General features: G+C 38.6%; 1 protein-coding gene across 2 annotated transcripts; it reads right to left on the bottom strand.

The window, feature by feature from the left end:
* Positions 1 to 1,344: 1,344 nt before the first annotated feature.
* On the bottom strand, positions 1,345 to 16,469 carry LOC129825179 (adhesion G protein-coupled receptor F5-like). 2 transcript variants are annotated; one of them, XM_055885062.1, is made up of 21 exons: positions 16,382 to 16,469; positions 15,595 to 15,698; positions 14,034 to 14,082; positions 13,542 to 13,751; positions 13,199 to 13,366; positions 13,028 to 13,063; positions 12,783 to 12,941; positions 12,478 to 12,633; positions 10,922 to 10,957; positions 9,114 to 9,170; positions 8,536 to 8,589; positions 8,363 to 8,457; positions 5,676 to 5,737; positions 5,110 to 5,222; positions 4,561 to 4,742; positions 4,228 to 4,398; positions 2,597 to 3,952; positions 2,353 to 2,394; positions 2,199 to 2,249; positions 1,908 to 1,968; positions 1,345 to 1,791 (listed from the first exon to the last, which is right to left on the bottom strand). In XM_055885062.1, the coding sequence occupies exons 2-21, from the start codon at positions 15,694 to 15,696 to the stop codon at positions 1,721 to 1,723; spliced, it is 3,231 nt and encodes a 1,076-aa protein (XP_055741037.1). In that variant the 5' UTR covers positions 15,697 to 15,698; positions 16,382 to 16,469; the 3' UTR covers positions 1,345 to 1,720. The 2 variants fall into 2 exon arrangements, with proteins under 2 accessions (XP_055741037.1, XP_055741038.1); XM_055885063.1 differs by lacking the exon at positions 9,114 to 9,170.
* Between the last annotated feature and the right edge of the window lie 1,739 nt (positions 16,470 to 18,208).

Here is an 18,208-nt window from a genome sequence, read left to right as displayed (position 1 = left end):
GTTCTCTTGATAAGTGTGTTTAGTGAGTCTGCCAGATCAGAGGCAGTAGGGATGACCGTGTGTTCTCTTGATAAGTGTGTTTAGTGAGTCTGCCAGATCAGAGGCAGTAGGGATGACCATGTGTTCTCTTGATAAGTGTGTTTAGTGAGTCTGCCAGATCAGAGGCAGTAGGGATGACCATGTGTTCTCTTGATAAGTGTGTTTAGTGAGTCTGCCAGATCAGAGGCAGTAGGGATGACCATGTGTTCTCTTGATAAGTGTGTTTAGTGAGTCTGCCAGATCAGAGGCAGTAGGGATGACCATGTGTTCTCTTGATAAGTGTGTTTAGTGAGTCTGCCAGATCAGAGGCAGTAGGGATGACCATGTGTTCTCTTGATAAGTGTGTTTAGTGAGTCTGCCAGATCAGAGGCAGTAGGGATGACCATGTGTTCTCTTGATAAGTGTGTTTAGTGAGTCTGCCAGATCAGAGGCAGTAGGGATGACCATGTGTTCTCTTGATAAGTGTGTTTAGTGAGTCTGCCAGATCAGAGGCAGTAGGGATGACCATGTGTTCTCTTGATAAGTGTGTTTAGTGAGTCTGCCAGATCAGAGGCAGTAGGGATGACCATGTGTTCTCTTGTTACGTGTGTTTAGTGAGTCTGCCAGATCAGAGGCAGTAGGGATGACCATGTGTTCTCTTGATAAGTGTGTTTAGTGAGTCTGCCAGATCAGAGGCAGTAGGGATGACCATGTGTTCTCTTGATAAGTGTGTTTAGTGAGTCTGCCAGATCAGAGGCAGTAGGGATGACCATGTGTTCTCTTGATAAGTGTGTTTAGTGAGTCTGCCAGATCAGAGGCAGTAGGGATGACCATGTGTTCTCTTGATAAGTGTGTTTAGTGAGTCTGCCAGATCAGAGGCAGTAGGGATGACCATGTGTTCTCTTGATAAGTGTGTTTAGTGAGTCTGCCAGATCAGAGGCAATAGGGATGACCATGTGTTCTCTTGATAAGTGTGTTTAGTGAGTCTGCCAGATCAGAGGCAGTAGGGATGACCATGTGTTCTCTTGATAAGTGCGTGAATTGAACAATTTCCCTGTCCTGCTAAGCATTCAATGTGTAACGAGAACTTTTGGGTGTCAGGGAAAATGTATAGAGTAATAAGTACATTATTTTCTTTAGGAATGTAGTGAAGTAAAAGTTCAATATGTCAAAAATATAAATATTAAAGTAAAGTACAGTTACCTCAAAAAACGACTTAAGTCGTACCGTAAAGTATTTGTTCACCACTGGTCTTAGACTCCACAATATATGACCTTTTACATGTAAATTAAACGTAAAATAAATTGTGACAAAATGAACAGTGAATTATTCAAAGAGAGAATGTAATGTGTTATTTCAGAAACAATCTCCATTCTTCATGTTAGCTGATTAATCCATTTACACAGTAATACTCTTATTTAAACACCCCCACACCCAAAAAAACAATAATCATGTTTTTCAATATAATACTCAACAATCCCGATTAAAAAGTTAAAATACCATGTAGTTCAGAATGAATCGCTTTGTGTAAGAAATAACCACTAATGACGTCACTGAGAGTTGGGGTCAGATCTTAGTGTCTGTCACTTCAAGGTCACACTCAAGGTGTTAGCTACTGTAACCTAGTGCATCAACTGATGATGTGTGTCAACGCCTTTTGATTGTCAGGTTATTTCATAATAATCACATTTGTTGCATTGAGTTAAGTGTTGATGAAAGTCTCTGATGCACCAGTAGTGCTGGATGTTGGAGCTGCTGAAACGTTGAAAACATCTGGAACAGTAGGAACAATAGGTCAAACAATGGCACAACGTACTGTAGTATAAGGGCAACTTAATGTGAAGTTGTGCCCAATTGCCTTAGAGTATTGCTTTATACTATAGACTTACTTCTCCTCCGTATCCGGAAAAATCCCAAACCACTTGACGATGATGTTGCAGCACTTGTGGTCTGAAACGAGAATATAATATAAAACATTCATCACTAGCTTAAAGGTAGTAAACTTCCTGACATGTTCTACACAGTGATAAATACAATAGAATGGTCATATGAGTAAGCATAGACAATAGTATAACAAACCTGTTGTGGCCAGCAACAAATAATTTAGATTTATAACATATTTAATTATAAACATGATCATACTATCTTATGCAGCCGTGTGGTTTGAATAAAGCCCTTACCCTTGTGCGGTTGGAGGACACGTGTGACCTTCCTGTCAGAGCTTCCCGGATCTGAAAGCACAGACAAGGAGTTCATCAAATATATGAATTGTCAGAACACAGCACATTACAATACATACTATGAGAGGTATCAGTAAGTGTGTCAGGAACATACCTTTTTGTCCAAAAGTGTTCCAAATACCAAGATGAACAAACCCTTTGAATGATAACATGGTGAAGGATGGATTTACTATACCAAAGTCCAGTATATTTAATTGTAAACATTTATCCAAATCTTAACTTAGTATAACATGCCATTGGGAATTTAATGCATTTAAATATATATATATATATTTCAAGTCAATTGTATTTTACTGAGGAACAGTTAATCACTAGTGTTATTTAACTGAGTTAAATACCTGTAAGGAATTGAAGATCGCAAACACAATATGGATTCCTAGATTGTTTGGTGTAGTCATGGTTCCTACTCCTAGTCCCCAGGTAGTACCAAAGAAGGGAGTCAGAATGGCCAGACACCTGGCGATGACCACCAAAGCATTTCTCTCATCTGGCTGGGTAACATCCCCCACACCTCTCCTCAGCATTTTGAACAGAACCACAATCAGGATCAAAAGGTTGATGACCACTATGGTCAGGGCAGGGATCACAAAAGCCAGAAGGGCCCTTGACTCTGTCCAGTTGAGCCAGCAAACCCCATCATTCTCTCTAATGTATTGTTTCCCTGGGGCTGTCACTGCGATAGTTATGACAGCAATGATGAGGGGAGCTCCATAGCCCAAAGAAAAACTGATGGCCAACATTGCTGCTTTAGACATGTGAGAGAAAACCATGACAGTCCGGTAGAGCAGCAAAAGGCCTGAGACCAACATCCAGAAAAACAGAGCCAGGTAGAAAAAGTGGATGAAAAATGTTGCTGTGGAACACGCAGGTAGATCTTTTTTTTCATTGTCGGAAATTGCTGCACCAATAATGAACCAAATGTCAGCAATCAGAAGGGAAAAGGCGATATTCACTATAGAGACATGACGCATGTAAGATGTGTTGTTTCCAGTCACAGCCTTCCATACCAACATCTCAATGATGAGACACACGACCAAGCAACCCATTGATATGCCAACTCCAATGTAAGTGATAAAATCCAAAGCGACTCTTAACACACGTGGAATGAAAGGCGACATCAAAATGGAGAAGGAGGTGAGATGATTACAGTGACAGGTGACAGTGCCATTCTTATCAGACTGCAGTTCACATCCTTTATCATCCCATCCTCCAAGGCCGCCAAAAAGGTTGAAGTTCCAGAAAACACACTGAGGATTGGCCAGTGTCTTGTCCAGTACGTCAAAACTGAAATTCACATTCTTGATTGTGCCATTCACCTTCACCAGAACCACTTTTCCGTTGATGGTGTTGACAATGTTGTTCAGACTGCTGCTGTTTCTGGCAGGTAAAACATTATTCAAGGAGTCAAATGTTATTATGGTGATTGAATTGAAGGAAGCTTCAGATGCTGGTATGTCTATCAGAACAGACGAGTTTAAATTGAATAAGTTGTTGACTAAGTTGTTGACTGTGGTTTTGTTTAAATTAATGCCTTGCGTTTCTATGTCAAAAAAGTCATCGGTAAGGAAATTGGAAATTGTTTCAATGGTGCCCAGAAAGGCTGAGCTTTCGTTTTTGGTGAGGTTTTTGTTTAGATCAACCCAGGAGGTTTTTGCTTCATTGGAAGTAAGTACTCCTGCCGTTTCCAGGATATTCTAGAGATCAAGATAGAAATCAGAATTAGTACAGGATTACTGAAATCCTAATAAAAACGATGCTGTATGTTCTATAATTCAACTTTTAAGGGTGTAATAATAAATTAGCATTATAATATCTTTAAATGGAATGTTTAAAAATGATTTAACTTCTAAAACGATGCTGTATGTTCTATAATTCAATTTTTAAGGGTGTAATAATAAATTAGCATTATAATATCTTTAAATGGAATGTTTAAAAATGATTTAAAGTGATACTGTTGATGTCAACATACCTTCATCAATGGTTTGTTAATTGGGGTACTTTGGGAAACATTTGCAACATTTTTAAGAATACTAACAATAGTAGAAATAGTTGCAGGTGATGCAACTATTCTACCTTGGAGGTTCAAAGTGCTGTTGCGGAGACTTTCCAAAAAGCCTGGAAGATCAGTCCCCACTAAAGCCTGTGTCGATTTAAAGTGATGAAAGAAAGATAAAATACAAATACATTTCTGGATTGATGCTATACACAGAACTGTAACAAAGAAATACCATTATTACTAAACAATTTTTATAGAAAGTATATTTTATATACAGTGAAAATTGTTAATATGTTAACATATTACCAGAGATAAAGAAAACAGGTTTTCAATTTCTTTTAAGACACAGTTGTCCACCCGATCTGAAAACGAGCCATTTTTTTGACAAATGGCAGTCTTTTGACCCACTTCATCCGATTTGCAGTCAACTACAACTTTCTCATTAAGTTGTCCATTGCCAAAGATCGGATCATTCACGCAGGTAAAGCCTGAGAGAAATGGAATAGGATTTGTGAAATCATGACGTGAAAACATTACTTCACATATACCTTAAATATATAAATATACGATATTTTATAAAATATTTAGAATTATAATTTTATAGATATTACAGTTGTAGATTACATGTCATGAATTATGTGATTACATGGAGGCGAATTTAAGCAAAATTCTTGTGACAATATTTTGATGCACAGCAGAAATGCAAGAAACTGAACCATTCATCTAAAATCAACTGACATGTACTGCTGCCACAATTTAAACTGATCTAAATACTTTTTGAATGTATTTCAGGACAAGTAATAACTAACTTTTATCCACCAAATCCACCAAATACTAACCTAATCAAGTACTTACCTATTTTGTATTTTTCTCCAAGTGTTGAGACAATATCCTCTTTTGATTTTGCAATTTCCACATTATTGACATTTGTTGTCATAACAGTAAAATCTGCAATAACACTTCCACTCCTATTCATGTGAGAAAGAAATATCAGAAAACCTATCCACAAATGAATGTCATGCATGTGTACATTAGCAAAAGTAGCCCATATATACACTGTATAACATCAACCCAAAGTCCTTTTCATTTCGAAGGGATACTCTTGTCTCTGGGGCGTATACTGAAAATGTATTTATTATATTGGACATTGTGTGCCACAATTTAAATTGTTAGTATTTCAGCTTTGCTTAGCAACCTTCAATTTGTTACATTTGTGCAACAAGTATTATAGGGCCCATATATCCCTCAAAATCATTAGGGATTGAAATTATACATTATACTGAAAGTTGAGATATTGGCTAAATTAAAGGTGACATTTGGTATTTGAATATTCAAATTACTAGCACATGAAATGAAGGCTTGAAATAACATAAAATGTAAAAGATTTTGAATAGAGGTAATAACACTGGGACAAAACTTACTTTAAACTATTTAACTTTGCTGATATGAAGCCTTGCATGTTTCTCTTATATATGACTTTGATCTGTGTGAGACAGTGAATTATTATTGATCAAGAGTGAGTTAAAATAAAGACTTGAAAAGGACATGAAATGAAAGCTCTCTGAAGTAAACCAGAAACGTGAAAAGTAAAAACATCAGAAGCCTTTTCAAACCACAAATATACAACAAGTTCTCCTGCTACAGGGTGATCAAAATAAGATCCTACTTATGTAGTACATGTAAATATGTGACACTCAAAATAGAATGATATGTTACGTTTGGTATGGTTACATAATGCCGGGCGTACACGACATGACTTTCAAAATCCTAACATCTCTGAGCCTCTCACATGAAACGACAGTCTTTCCTGTAGTTTTGTGTCTTGACAAAGTAGTGTTGCGCACACTAAACAATGTGGCACAGATGGGGGGTCATACACTACAAGATTCTTCATTTGGTTGTGAGGATTCTCTATATCACACTGTCTTGCCAAAACAATGATGTGATTAGATTGTTAACGTTGCTAGAACGAGCTGTGGCTCAAAGCAGAAATATGTCCGGTATGACGTAGCACCATGATAAAATTGCTCTCACTACCCTGGAAGTTAATAGGAATATGACTTTCAGATTGCAAAAAAGTCTATAACACATGTCAGATTTCAATAATGGCTAATGTAATAATTTGTAAGGATGTCTTCTCTCGAATGAACCATTGATTATATTTTTGCGATATTCCTACCTCGAGAAATGTGTTATTTAACAGATGTTCTAGCACATTTTCCCTATTTGTCTGCCTCTTTAGTCCAGGGTGCATTGCATGGTGCTGTTGCCAAAGATATCACATTCACGTTGTCATGCTGCGCCACACGGTTGCTAAGCTAATCATCATGCAATCCCTTCTCAAAGTCAGTGTATATGTTGAGAAAAGTGCCCATTTTCCTAGAAAGTACGTCATGTCACGATTCTTGGGCCCATTGAACGTGTGGCCCATTGGCGTAGCATGGGGAACATTTCCCATCACTTCAAAAGTATATCTGCAGGTTAAACATGTTGAGATTGTAGACTCCTAAACTGACAGTGCAGTTTGTTTAAGCGATTGTACAGGTAACTAGCTATGTTACATGCTGATATTGTCTTCGCTATTATTGTGTGTACCTACGTTTGCTAGCTAGCTAGCCAGCCAGCCCACAGAGAGTGCATTGCATTGTGGATTTTGTAGTCGACTTGAGCTGCAACGGATTTCTACAATAATTTCCCATGTTGCTACCAACCTTATTATAACGCCAAAATGAATCACTTGTTCACAAATATATTGTTCTCATATATTAGTGTTATTTAACACTGTCAATTTATTTAACACTCTTCAGGATCGTACACTTTCTTTAAATTTTCTCCTAAAATGACATACCCAAATCTAACTGCCTGTAGCTCAGGACCTGAAGCAAGGATATGCATATTATTGATACCATTTAAAAGGAAACACTTTGAAGTTTGTGGAAATGTGAAATTAATGTATGAGAATATAACACAGATCTGATAAAAGATAATACAAACAAAAAAAAGCGTTTTGTTCGATCATCTTTGAAATAAGAGAAGAAAAAAAAACGATTTTGGCCACCAGATGGCAGCAGTGTGTGTGCAAAGTTTCAGACAGATCCAGTGAAGAATTACATTACTGCACAATATTTTGTTTCAAGTCTGCCAGAAGTTTGCCCAAATTGGCTGAATTGGTCAATTGATACATTTTTAAAGGGAAAGGAAAAGGGAAAGTGGAATACCTAGTCAGCTATACAACTGTATCACTAGCCACTTTAAACTATGCCACTTTATGTTTATATACCCTACATTACTCATCTCATATGTATATACTGTACTCTATACCATCTACTGCATCTTGCCTATGCCGCTCTGTACCATCACTCATTCATGTATCTTTATGTACATATTCTTTATCTCTTTACACTTGTGTGTATAAGGTAGTAGTTGTGGAATTGTTAGGTTAGATTACTTGTTGGTTATTACTGCATTGTCGGAACTAGAAGCACAAGCATTTCGCTACACTCGCATTAACATCTGCTAACCATGTGTATGTGACAAATAACATTTGATTTGATTTGAAATGAATTCATTGAACTGAAATATGTCTCCCGCATTTAACCCAATCCCTCTATCACAAATGAAATATCCACCTAAAACCACTAATTCCTTTAAAGGTGGGAGGTTTGTTGGGGCATATTCGATTCACATCATTGACAACTTTTGCATTTTAGCTAATTAGCAACTGTGCAACATCTTAATACTTTTTTAGCTACTTTGCAACTACTTAGCATGTTATATAACCCTTCCCCATAACCTTAACCTTAACCCTAACATTAACCCCTAGCTTCGCAAAAAGCTTCGCAAAAATTTGCCAGCTAGCCACCTAGCTAATGTTAGCCACAACAAATTGGAATTTGTAACATATCATATGAATTGTAATTTGTCATATATCATGCGAAATGAATAATAGACATCCACAAATTAATACATACCATCAAAATGTATCACACTAAATGGAGTGAGACCTACTTGTATTTACTCTGTTACATCTACCCCTGAGTCCAGGTTGACACTTTACATTACAGCACATGGACATTGTGATAAGGATGAGGGAATATAGTATACTCACAGTTTGATCAATATCTTTGAAAACTGCATTATTTTCATCATTGTAGTTAGAGTCATATGGGATAGCCATAGTAAATTGTAGGTTCAGTGTTTTTTCTAAAACAAAAACATAACAAAATATAAGAATGCGAGTTGAAATTCTAATTAAACATTTGCATAACTGAGGTCTCGTACCGGAGGGCGTCGTTGGATTTGCTGGACTTGCTGTTGACTGTTTTGTTGTTGGTACTAGGGCACAGTGGAACAGAAAAACAATATATTGAACACATTAGTGTAACTGGAATATTGGTTATGTCAAAGTTCTTTCAAACATGTAACAAGGAAATATGTTGTCACGTTCCTGACCTATTTATGTTAGTTTGTTGTATGTGTTAGTTGGTCAGGACGTGAGTTTGGGTGGGCATTCTATGTTGTCTGTTTCTATGTTGGTTTATGGGTTGCCTGGTATGGCTCTTAATTAGAGGCAGGTGTTTGGCGTTCCTTTAATTAAGAGTCATATTTAGGTAGGTTGTTTCACAGTGTTCGTTGTGGGTGGTTGTCTCCTGTGTCAGTGTTTGTCGCACCATACGGGACTGTTCGGTTTGTTTGTTCATCGTCATTTTATGTGTAGGCTATTTTCCCTGTTTGTGCGTTCTTCGTGTTTATGTAAGTTCGTCGTCCAGGTCTGTCTACTCCGTTTGTTATTTCCAGATGAAGAGGAGGAGGACAACCATTACATATGTAAAATTAAATGAAATTATAGATTTGTATACTTGATGTAGTACTGGAGGGTGTCATTGTAGTTGTTGATCTTTCTGTGGAATTTTTTGCTGTTGGCACAGAGGTACAGTGGAACAGAAAAACATTATATTTAACTCATTGGTGTAACTGAAATACTGGTGATGCCCGACTTCACTCAATAATATAACAAGGAAATACCTTAGGTCCAATGAAATTATATGATTGATTTGTTTCTTTGAAGTTGTACTGGAGGGAGTTGTTGGAGTTGTTGAACTTGCTGTGGACTGTTTTATTGTTGGCACTAATGCCTGAAAGTGTTTACTTTACTGAGATTGCTGTGTATCACTGAATGATTGATCATTTTGATTAAAAGAGTAGTTATGTACAGTAACTACTGTGAGAGAAAAATTACGTATTTACCTTATTTGTTTGATATTAATACTTAACAAATAGTAAGACATTTTTGTTCTACTAGTGCTGGGTGTATATGGTCTCCACTCTAGCTCCCTGCAGCTAATCTGGGCGTATGATCAATAGAGATAGCTTGAGCTGACAATTGATCTACAGCTCGCTGTCACGACTTCGGCCGAAGTTGGTCCTTCTCCTTGTTCGGGCGGCGTTCGGCGGTCAACGTCACCGGCTTTCTAGTCACCACCGATCCATGTTTCATTTTCGTTTTGTTTTGTCTTTATCATACACACCTGGTTTCCATTTCATTAATTATGTTCCTTATTTAACCCTCCGACTTCCCTCTCCGTTTTGTGCGTTATTGTTTGTCATGTGGGTTTGTTTTGTTAGTGTTCTGGTTTATTGTGTTTGTTCCTTGTTGGAACTTTACTTATATTTTGAGTAAATTTTGGACTATTACTCATATCTGTGTCCTGCGCCTGACTCTGCATTTTTCCATTCACCAACATCCTCACACTCGCATTCCATTGTGACGACGCCGGTTCGTGACACCATAGACAAGATGTGGTGGGTGTAACCGAGATAGAGATAGCCTGGAGCAGTAGAACAAAACCCTCATTGTTCTTAATCAGCCTGGCATCTGTGAAACTAAACCGGGTTAGGGGTTAAAACAACACCAGGTGCAGAAAACCACAAAATAAACCCAAGGTGGCTTACCATGCCCCCGATCTGCATGGGAGGGGTGGAACCAGCCATGACTAAGCATTTTTAGTGTGAGCTATATAAGAACCAGCAGTTTCTGTAAAGGTTAAGCTCTCTGCAACACACTCAAGAGTGTGGGGTCTACAGTTTCATTATTGCAATAATTCATCAATGTTAAATAAAGATTGATTGTTAGAATCATTTTCCAAGTCTCTCTCTCTCTCTCTCAGTATACATGAATTTCCCCAACCCTACATGGCATAAGGAACTTACTTGTTACGGCAGGAGTTGGAGTGCTCAAGTTATTTGTTATGGATTTTTTAATATTTATAATAAACCAACAGAAAATCTATTTTTGAAGATTTAAGTTACTTTCTATACACTAGCTATAATTTGCCCCTCTTGTAATAATCTGAGAAGATTAACCAAAACAAAATCACATCTGAACAGGCCAGCGGATTTTCGACACTGTTACATGTATTTGAAATACATAGATTATTGTGTAAAACCAGTACTTGATTCCTCTTCTGCTGGTAAAGGTGTGGTTGCAGAGAAGTGTGAGATGATTATGATGGTGGCTGGCTCTAACCTGTTTCACAGCTTTTTGTCTTACAGCTGTAGGTCTCAAGTAAATATACAACTATGAATAACACCATGGCAAGTTGATCTTATTCTAATTAGTACAATAACACTGTTGTTAATTAAATAGTCATTAATAACTGTCTCATACCTGGTGTTGGAGATGGTGTTGTACAGGCCTTCAGATCTATGTGGTAAAGGAGATAGGGGTAAGCTTAGAGTTTAACTTCTTATGGCTGCAAGTGTTGAGTAGCCAGTGAAATCGTGCCCATTTCAAACGGCCTCCTACTCAAATCTTGCTCGTACAATATGAATATTATTATTCTTTTTGGATAGAAAACACTTTCTAGTTTCTAAAAGAGTTGGAATTATTTCTCTGAGTGAAACGGAAGTCCTTCTGCAGCACTTTTCCTGACCAGGAAGTAAAATGTCAGAAATCGATGCTCTTTTCAACTTGATGCCTATACATGGTCTTGACACTTAGGAGTCTGCTGACACTCTATACGCCTTCCTATTGGTGTAAAGAGGATGTCAGAGAAGAAATTTTTGTGCTCCTCTTGGCCTGTGGTGGAAAAAAACCTATTTCTTTGACGTGACCGTCCACTTACGGTACTCTGAAGGAAGTGGGATTGATTTCTGTTTTGCCTTCGTATCGAACGGCTAACTTCTCCGGCTCAAATTTTTTTTGATACATGTGACCATATCATCGTAATGTATGTTTTTTCAATATAGTTTAATCAGATTATTGAAACTTTATTCGGGAGTTTTGCCGTGTTCCGTCCTCTGACTGTGTTTACGTTGGAGAAATTTATGCCACTCGGCTAGTGCCAATGCTAATTGAAGAGGGAAATTTGCCATTCTGAATCGAAACAACGACTCATCTGGACAGAGGACACCTTCTTCAACATTCTGATGAAAGATCAGCAAAAGTAAGACCCATTTTATGATGTTATTTCATATATCTGTCGTGCATGTGAACTGTCCGTGGGCGCCCAATTATTTCTGTCCATTGTAGCTACGCTAATATAGCGATACATTTTGTTTTCGCTGTAAAACATTTAATAAATCGGAAATATTGTTTGGAATCACAAGATGCCTGTCTTTCAATTGCTGCAGACTATGTATTTTTCAGAAATGTTTTGTGATGAGTAATTAGCTATTTGACGTTGGTGTCTGTAAATATTATGGCTGCTTTCGGTGCAATTTCGGATTGTAGCTGAAATGTAAACTATGGTTTATACATGAAATATGCAAATTTTTCGAACAAAACATATGCTATACAATAAATATGTTATCAGACTATCATCTGATGAATTTGTTTCTTGGTTAGTGGCTATTTATATCTTTATTTGGTCGAATTTGTGATAGCACCTGATGGAGTAAGAAACTGATGGAGTTAGAAAAGTTGTGTCTTTTGCTAACGTGGTTAGCTAATAGATTTACATATTTTGTCTTCCCTGTAAAACATTTTAAAAATCGGACATGTTGGCTTGATTCACAAGATGTGCACCTTTCATCTGGAGTCTTGGACTTGTTAATGTGTGAAAGTTAAATATAAAAAAAAAAAATAGATTTTGAATTTCGCGCCCTGCACTTGAGCTGGATGTTGTCATAAGTGTACCGGTGTCGGGCTGCCCCCGTAAAAGGTTAAATGTTGCTGAGCGAATACTTAAACTAGCACAGTGGAGGTGGTAAGGAAACAGTTACTTGTGATTGGCTGACAAAACGGTCCATAAGGAGGAATGGCTTTGATACATCGACAGGAGTCATCAGTGATGTTGTCACAGGACCCATAAGAGACACACTGGTCACATGACCAACCATACTGATCCTCACATCTGCATGTGTTGTTTGGGTAGCATGCTGTGAATAAAGGAGAGTGGATTGAACATCATCATATCAATGTTTTCTGTGAAACCAACGATTTGAAAATATCTGAACCAGTTCTTGAATATATTACAATGCACAAGGAATTAAAACTCAAATGAACATCAGCAACAGACATCTCTTACCAGTAGTGAAGTTCACGTCCGTTACATTTAACTTATTGGAGATCAGGACAGGGTAGGTCAGGCCACTCACACTGGCCCTAAGTACATCTATCAATGTAGCCGAAATATCTGTCATGTCCAACTCAATTTCAATGATTCTGCCAGAAATGGTTGATGGCTCTATGGAAAAATAAAATAAATCATGACAAGCATGTCTATTATTTTCAGTAAATGTAATCTATTGCTTGAGTAACTTCTTGGAATACCTGCTGTAGTAGTTGGACTTGGACAAGCAGTAAGATCTGTTGGGATTAGGTAAAAGACGTGTCACCAAGAAGAACTATGCAACTGGGAGACGTTGCCAAAAACAACTACATACAACTACAACAACAGGTACAATGTCAAACACCAAGTGGAAGTGAGAATCAAATAGTTACTTGTGATTGGCTGACAGAACTTTCCATCAGAAGGATAGTCATTGAGACATCCACATATTTTCCCATCAACGATCTCATCACAGGACCCATTGGAGGAACACTGGTCACATGACCAACTATACTGGTCCTCACATCTGCACCTGAATCCACTTGGGTCTGAGGAGCATTCTGTGAATGGAGGGGAAGTGGATTGAACATCCTCAACATGGAGATACAACGTTTTCTTCTGATACCAACAACGTCCAAGTTAGTTTTTTAAATACACCATTTACTAACACATGAGCCCTGTAGGTCTTGAACTTTTTATACAATGAAGAAAAAAATAACAATTAAAAACTCTTACCAGTAGTAATGTTTATGTCTGTTACATTTAACACACTGGAGATCAGGATGGGGTAGGTTAAATCTTTTACACGGGACTTTAGGTATTGTAAGATTTCAAGAGGAATATCATAGACGTCCACCTGAACTTCACCAACTTTCTCATAGAATGTTGCTGCCATTGTAGAAACAATTACATTCCGAAGATCTTTATGGTCCCCGAAGGACAATTCTGGTGGACCATAAAAATAAATGTATATACATAAAAACATGCACACAGCAAATATTCCGCACACAGCAAATATCCTACACACAGCAAATATCCAATGGCAAAGAGCAGTGAGATAAATAACGATGTTTGTTGCTAAGTAAATTGTTATATTTGTTTTGGATTTGTGTGAACATAAACAATATGACCTTTTTTTCAATTTTGTAGTGTGCCTTCAAGCACATTGGGGGCGGAAACGTAGGTTTGAGCAGACCAAGTGAAAACGAAACAAATTAGCTGACTCACCCTCTCGCTTTTCTCTAGAAGGAACTTGTGATCCATCAGTGGGTGATTCCTGGAAAAGATAGACTTAATCAGAAAAACATTGATTTGTATCATTGCGTCAAAAGAAGTAGGTGTTTTAACACTCAAAAAAGTCCCCTTATATATTGGCATGGTAGATACTGTCACGCCCTGACCATAGAGAGCTGTTTATTTTCTATGTTGGTTGGGGCGTGATAGTGACTAGGGTGGGTCATCTAGGTGAATTGTATTTCTATGGTGGCCTGATATGGTTCCCAATCAGAGGCAGCTGTTAATCGTTGTCTTTGATTGGGGATCATATTTATGTAGCCGTTTCCTCATTTGTGATTTGTGGGATTTTGTCTACAGATAGTTGCCTGTGTGCACACCAGTAGCGTCACGTTTCGTTTGTGCTTCTTTGTTTGGTTTGGTGAGTTTTCACATAGTAACAAAGATGTGGAACCAAGATAACGCTGCGCTTCGGTCTACTCCTTTCGACGAACGTGACCGAAGATCCCACCACCAGTCCGGAACCTCCTGAGACGGTCCACAGTCCGGAACCTCCTGAGACGGTCTGCGGTCCGGAACCTCCTGAGACGGTCTACGGTCCGGAACCTCCTGAGACGGTCTGCGGTCCGGAACCTCCTGAGACGTCAGCGGTCCGGAGCCTCCAGCGACGGTCGGCGGTCCGGAGCCTCAAGCGACGGTCGGCAGTCTAGAGCCTCCAGCGATGATCGGTGGTCCAGAGCCTTCAGCATGGGTTCTCAGTCCAGAGCCTCCAGCGAGGATCCACGGTCCGGAGCTTCCGGCGACAAGGATGGCCGATGGCGTATCTGCTAGTGGAGTGGGTACTTCGCCCCGCACCGGAGCCGCCCCAGACGGTAGATGCCCACCCGGACCCTCCCCTATTGAGTCAGGTTTTGCGGTCGGAGTCCGCACCTTATATATTGGCATGGTAGATACTGTCACGCCCTGACCATAGGGAGCTGTTTATTCTCTATGTTGGTTGGGGCGTGATAGTGACTAGGGTGGGTCATCTAGGTGAATTGTATTTCTATGGTGGCCTGATATGGTTCCCAATCAGAGGCAGCTGTTTATCATTGTCTCTGATTGGGGATCATATTTAGGTAGCCATTTCCTCATTTGTGATTTGTGGGATCTTTTCTACAGATAGTTGCCTATGTGCACACCAGTAGCTTCACGTTTCGTTTGTGCCTCTTTGTTTTGTTTGGTGAGTTTTCACATAGTAATAAAGATGTGGAACCAAGATCACGCTGTGCTTTGATCTACTCCTTTCGACGAACGTGACAGATACACAGGGATGTGCAGTGTTATTACAATGTGGATACAGTAACACACCTGTGCAGTTTGTGTAATTACTAAGTATACATCCTGTAGTTGCACAAATGGAACCAACAAACAAATCTGTTTTGAAACATATTATATTAATAGTGATACACCTAAAGATATGTAGCTCAAACAATATTGTATTTCTCTGACATGCTAAATATCACCTTGTGAACAATTTTTTTCAGTATTTGAAGTTTATTGACTGGCCTCTTACCTCTGATGTTACATTTGGAGTTCCCGTGCAATCTTGTTTTTCCAGACTACAGCAAAATACCAAGAGGACACTAAAGTACCAAACTGTCTTTGGTGAGGCCATATCTGTATGAATATAGCATAAGATATACAAAACAAAACATCATACTGTCAATATTACACATTTGAGATTTTTCCCCCAGTGGAATACCATATGGTGTGCAGATTGTGAGATAGCATGGTTGCCAAAAAGGATACAATTAAACACAACTAAATACGCACAAGTTATGGTGACAGCTGAGGTATTTGTGGTCTGTTTTCCTGATTATGTTACTTATTAATATTCATTGACCTGATTGGAATGCTTAGAAGAAAATTGTTGCGGTCTGATGAAGAAGGAAACATATGACTGAACAAATGGTTGGTCACGTCTCTGCTGAATTTCAGTGAATATATTAACCTAACTTTTCTGTACATACTGATCCAATCGCATTAAATGCAATTTAATCTGAAATTCATGCTCAAAATGACGCACAGAGCATGCACTCCTGGATCTGTATACTACATATGTTCAAATAAGAGATGAGAAAGATTACTTATTATAATAATTGTGACACAGTGTCACAAGCACCATATGTTGTCTAAGAGTCCTTCATTTACTCTTCTGTATTCACATTGTTAAACCTTTAACAAATACTACATTTCTATTTATACCTGAACCATGTGAAAGGTCATACTTAAAAATGAACTCAATCAAATCATTTACATCCTTTCAATATAAAATGTGAAAAGTATAATTATAATCTTACCCCTCCGACTCTCTAAATTGACTTCTCATGGAAGGGCAAGAAGGTTTCGGTGTGTCTCTTGCCAATTTGCCACTGTACTCTGATTCAGAGGGGTTGGGTTAAATGCGGAAGACACATTTCAGTTTAATGCATTGAGTTGTACAACTGACTAGGTATCTCCCTTATTCCTTTCGCTATCCACATGCCACATCACCTGCTTGACAGGTTTAGGTTTCTCTTCGTTGTCCTTGAACTGTGAGAGCATAGTTGAGTTGAGTCAGAATCTTGATTACAATCCCAAAAATGTGATCATATTACTCCAGTGCTAGCCTGATGAACTCAGGAAGTGCATGAAATGGATGGAAGGGGTGGTTGGGGGGTGAAAGGGAGGTGGAATTAGGGACGTGACTACAGGTTTGGTGGATTTTGAGGTGTTAATGGCAAGAGGGGACTGGGGGGACAAATTGATATATGGGAGAGTGGGGAAAAAAATGGCTGCTTTCCAATACTCTTCAACCAGAAGTGTTCACAATTTATTTATTTTTTGACTTTTATTTAATTAGGCAAATAAGTTAAGAACAAATACTTATTTACAGGCAAAAGGCAAAAGGCCTTGTTAAAAACATTAGATTGTTGCAAGCATAATGGGGAGACATTCCACCACAGCACAAGACCACTGGACAACCCCAGGCCAAGTGTTTGCTTTCCTAACCCCTGTATTATTTGAATATTGTGAAAAAAATAATCAACAATTCACCACCTAAAACATTGCAGATGAGGCAGAGTCACACAACAGGATAAAATCATGTTTAGTTAGAGTACTGTAAATGGCATTTTATCAGCACAGAAGTAATACTGTGTTATGCTCAAATGTTTTCAGTTGAATTACACTGCCTATCCAGGGTTTTTCTTTATTTTTAATATTTTCTACATTGTAGAATAATAGTGAAGACATCAAAACTATGAAATAACACATATGGAACCATGTAGTAACAAAAAATATATATTTGACATGTGAGATTCTTCAAATAGCCACCCTTTGCCTTGATGACAGATTTGCACACTCTTGGCATTCTCTCAATCAGCTTCACCTGGAATGCTTTTCCAACAGTCTTGAAGGAGTTCCCACATATGCTGAGCACTTGTTGGCTGCTTTTCCTTCAGTTTGTGGTCCAACTCCTCCCAAACCATCTCAATTGGGTTGAGGTTGGGTGATTGTGGAGGCCAGGTCATCTGATGTAGCAATCCACCACTCTCCTTGGTCAAATAGCCCTTACACAGCCTGGAGGTGTGTTGGGTCATTGTCCTGTTGAAAACCAAATGATAGTCCCACTAAGCGCAAACCAGATGGATGGCGTATCGCTGTAAAATGCTGTGAAAGCCATGCTGGTTACGTGAGCCTTGATTTTTAATCAATCAAGACAATGTTACCAGCAAAGCACCCCCACACCATGACACCTCCTCCATACTTTACGGTGGGAAATACACATGCAGAGATCATCCGTTCACCTACTCTGCGTCTCACATGGACACAACGGTTGGAACCAAAAACCTAACATTTGGACTCATCAGACCAAAGCACAGATTTCCACCGGTCTAATGACCATTGCTTGTGTTTCTTGGCCCAAGCAAGTCTCTTCTTATTATTGGTGTCCTTTAGTAGTGGTTTCTTGGCATCAATTTGACCATGAAGGCCTGATTGACTCAGTCTCCTCTGAACAGTTGATGTTGAGATGTGTCTGTTGAACTCTGTGAAGCATTTATTTGGGCTGCAATCTGACTTGCATTTAACTCTAATGAACATATCCTCTGTAGCAGAGGTAACTCTGGGTCTTCATTTCCTGTGGC

The sequence above is a fragment of the Salvelinus fontinalis genome, chromosome 27, assembly GCF_029448725.1.
Source record: "Salvelinus fontinalis isolate EN_2023a chromosome 27, ASM2944872v1, whole genome shotgun sequence".
Taxonomy (NCBI): Eukaryota; Metazoa; Chordata; class Actinopteri; order Salmoniformes; family Salmonidae; genus Salvelinus; species Salvelinus fontinalis.
Note: the sequence above shows the minus strand (reverse complement) of the source record. Positions and strands in the feature narration are given on the sequence as shown.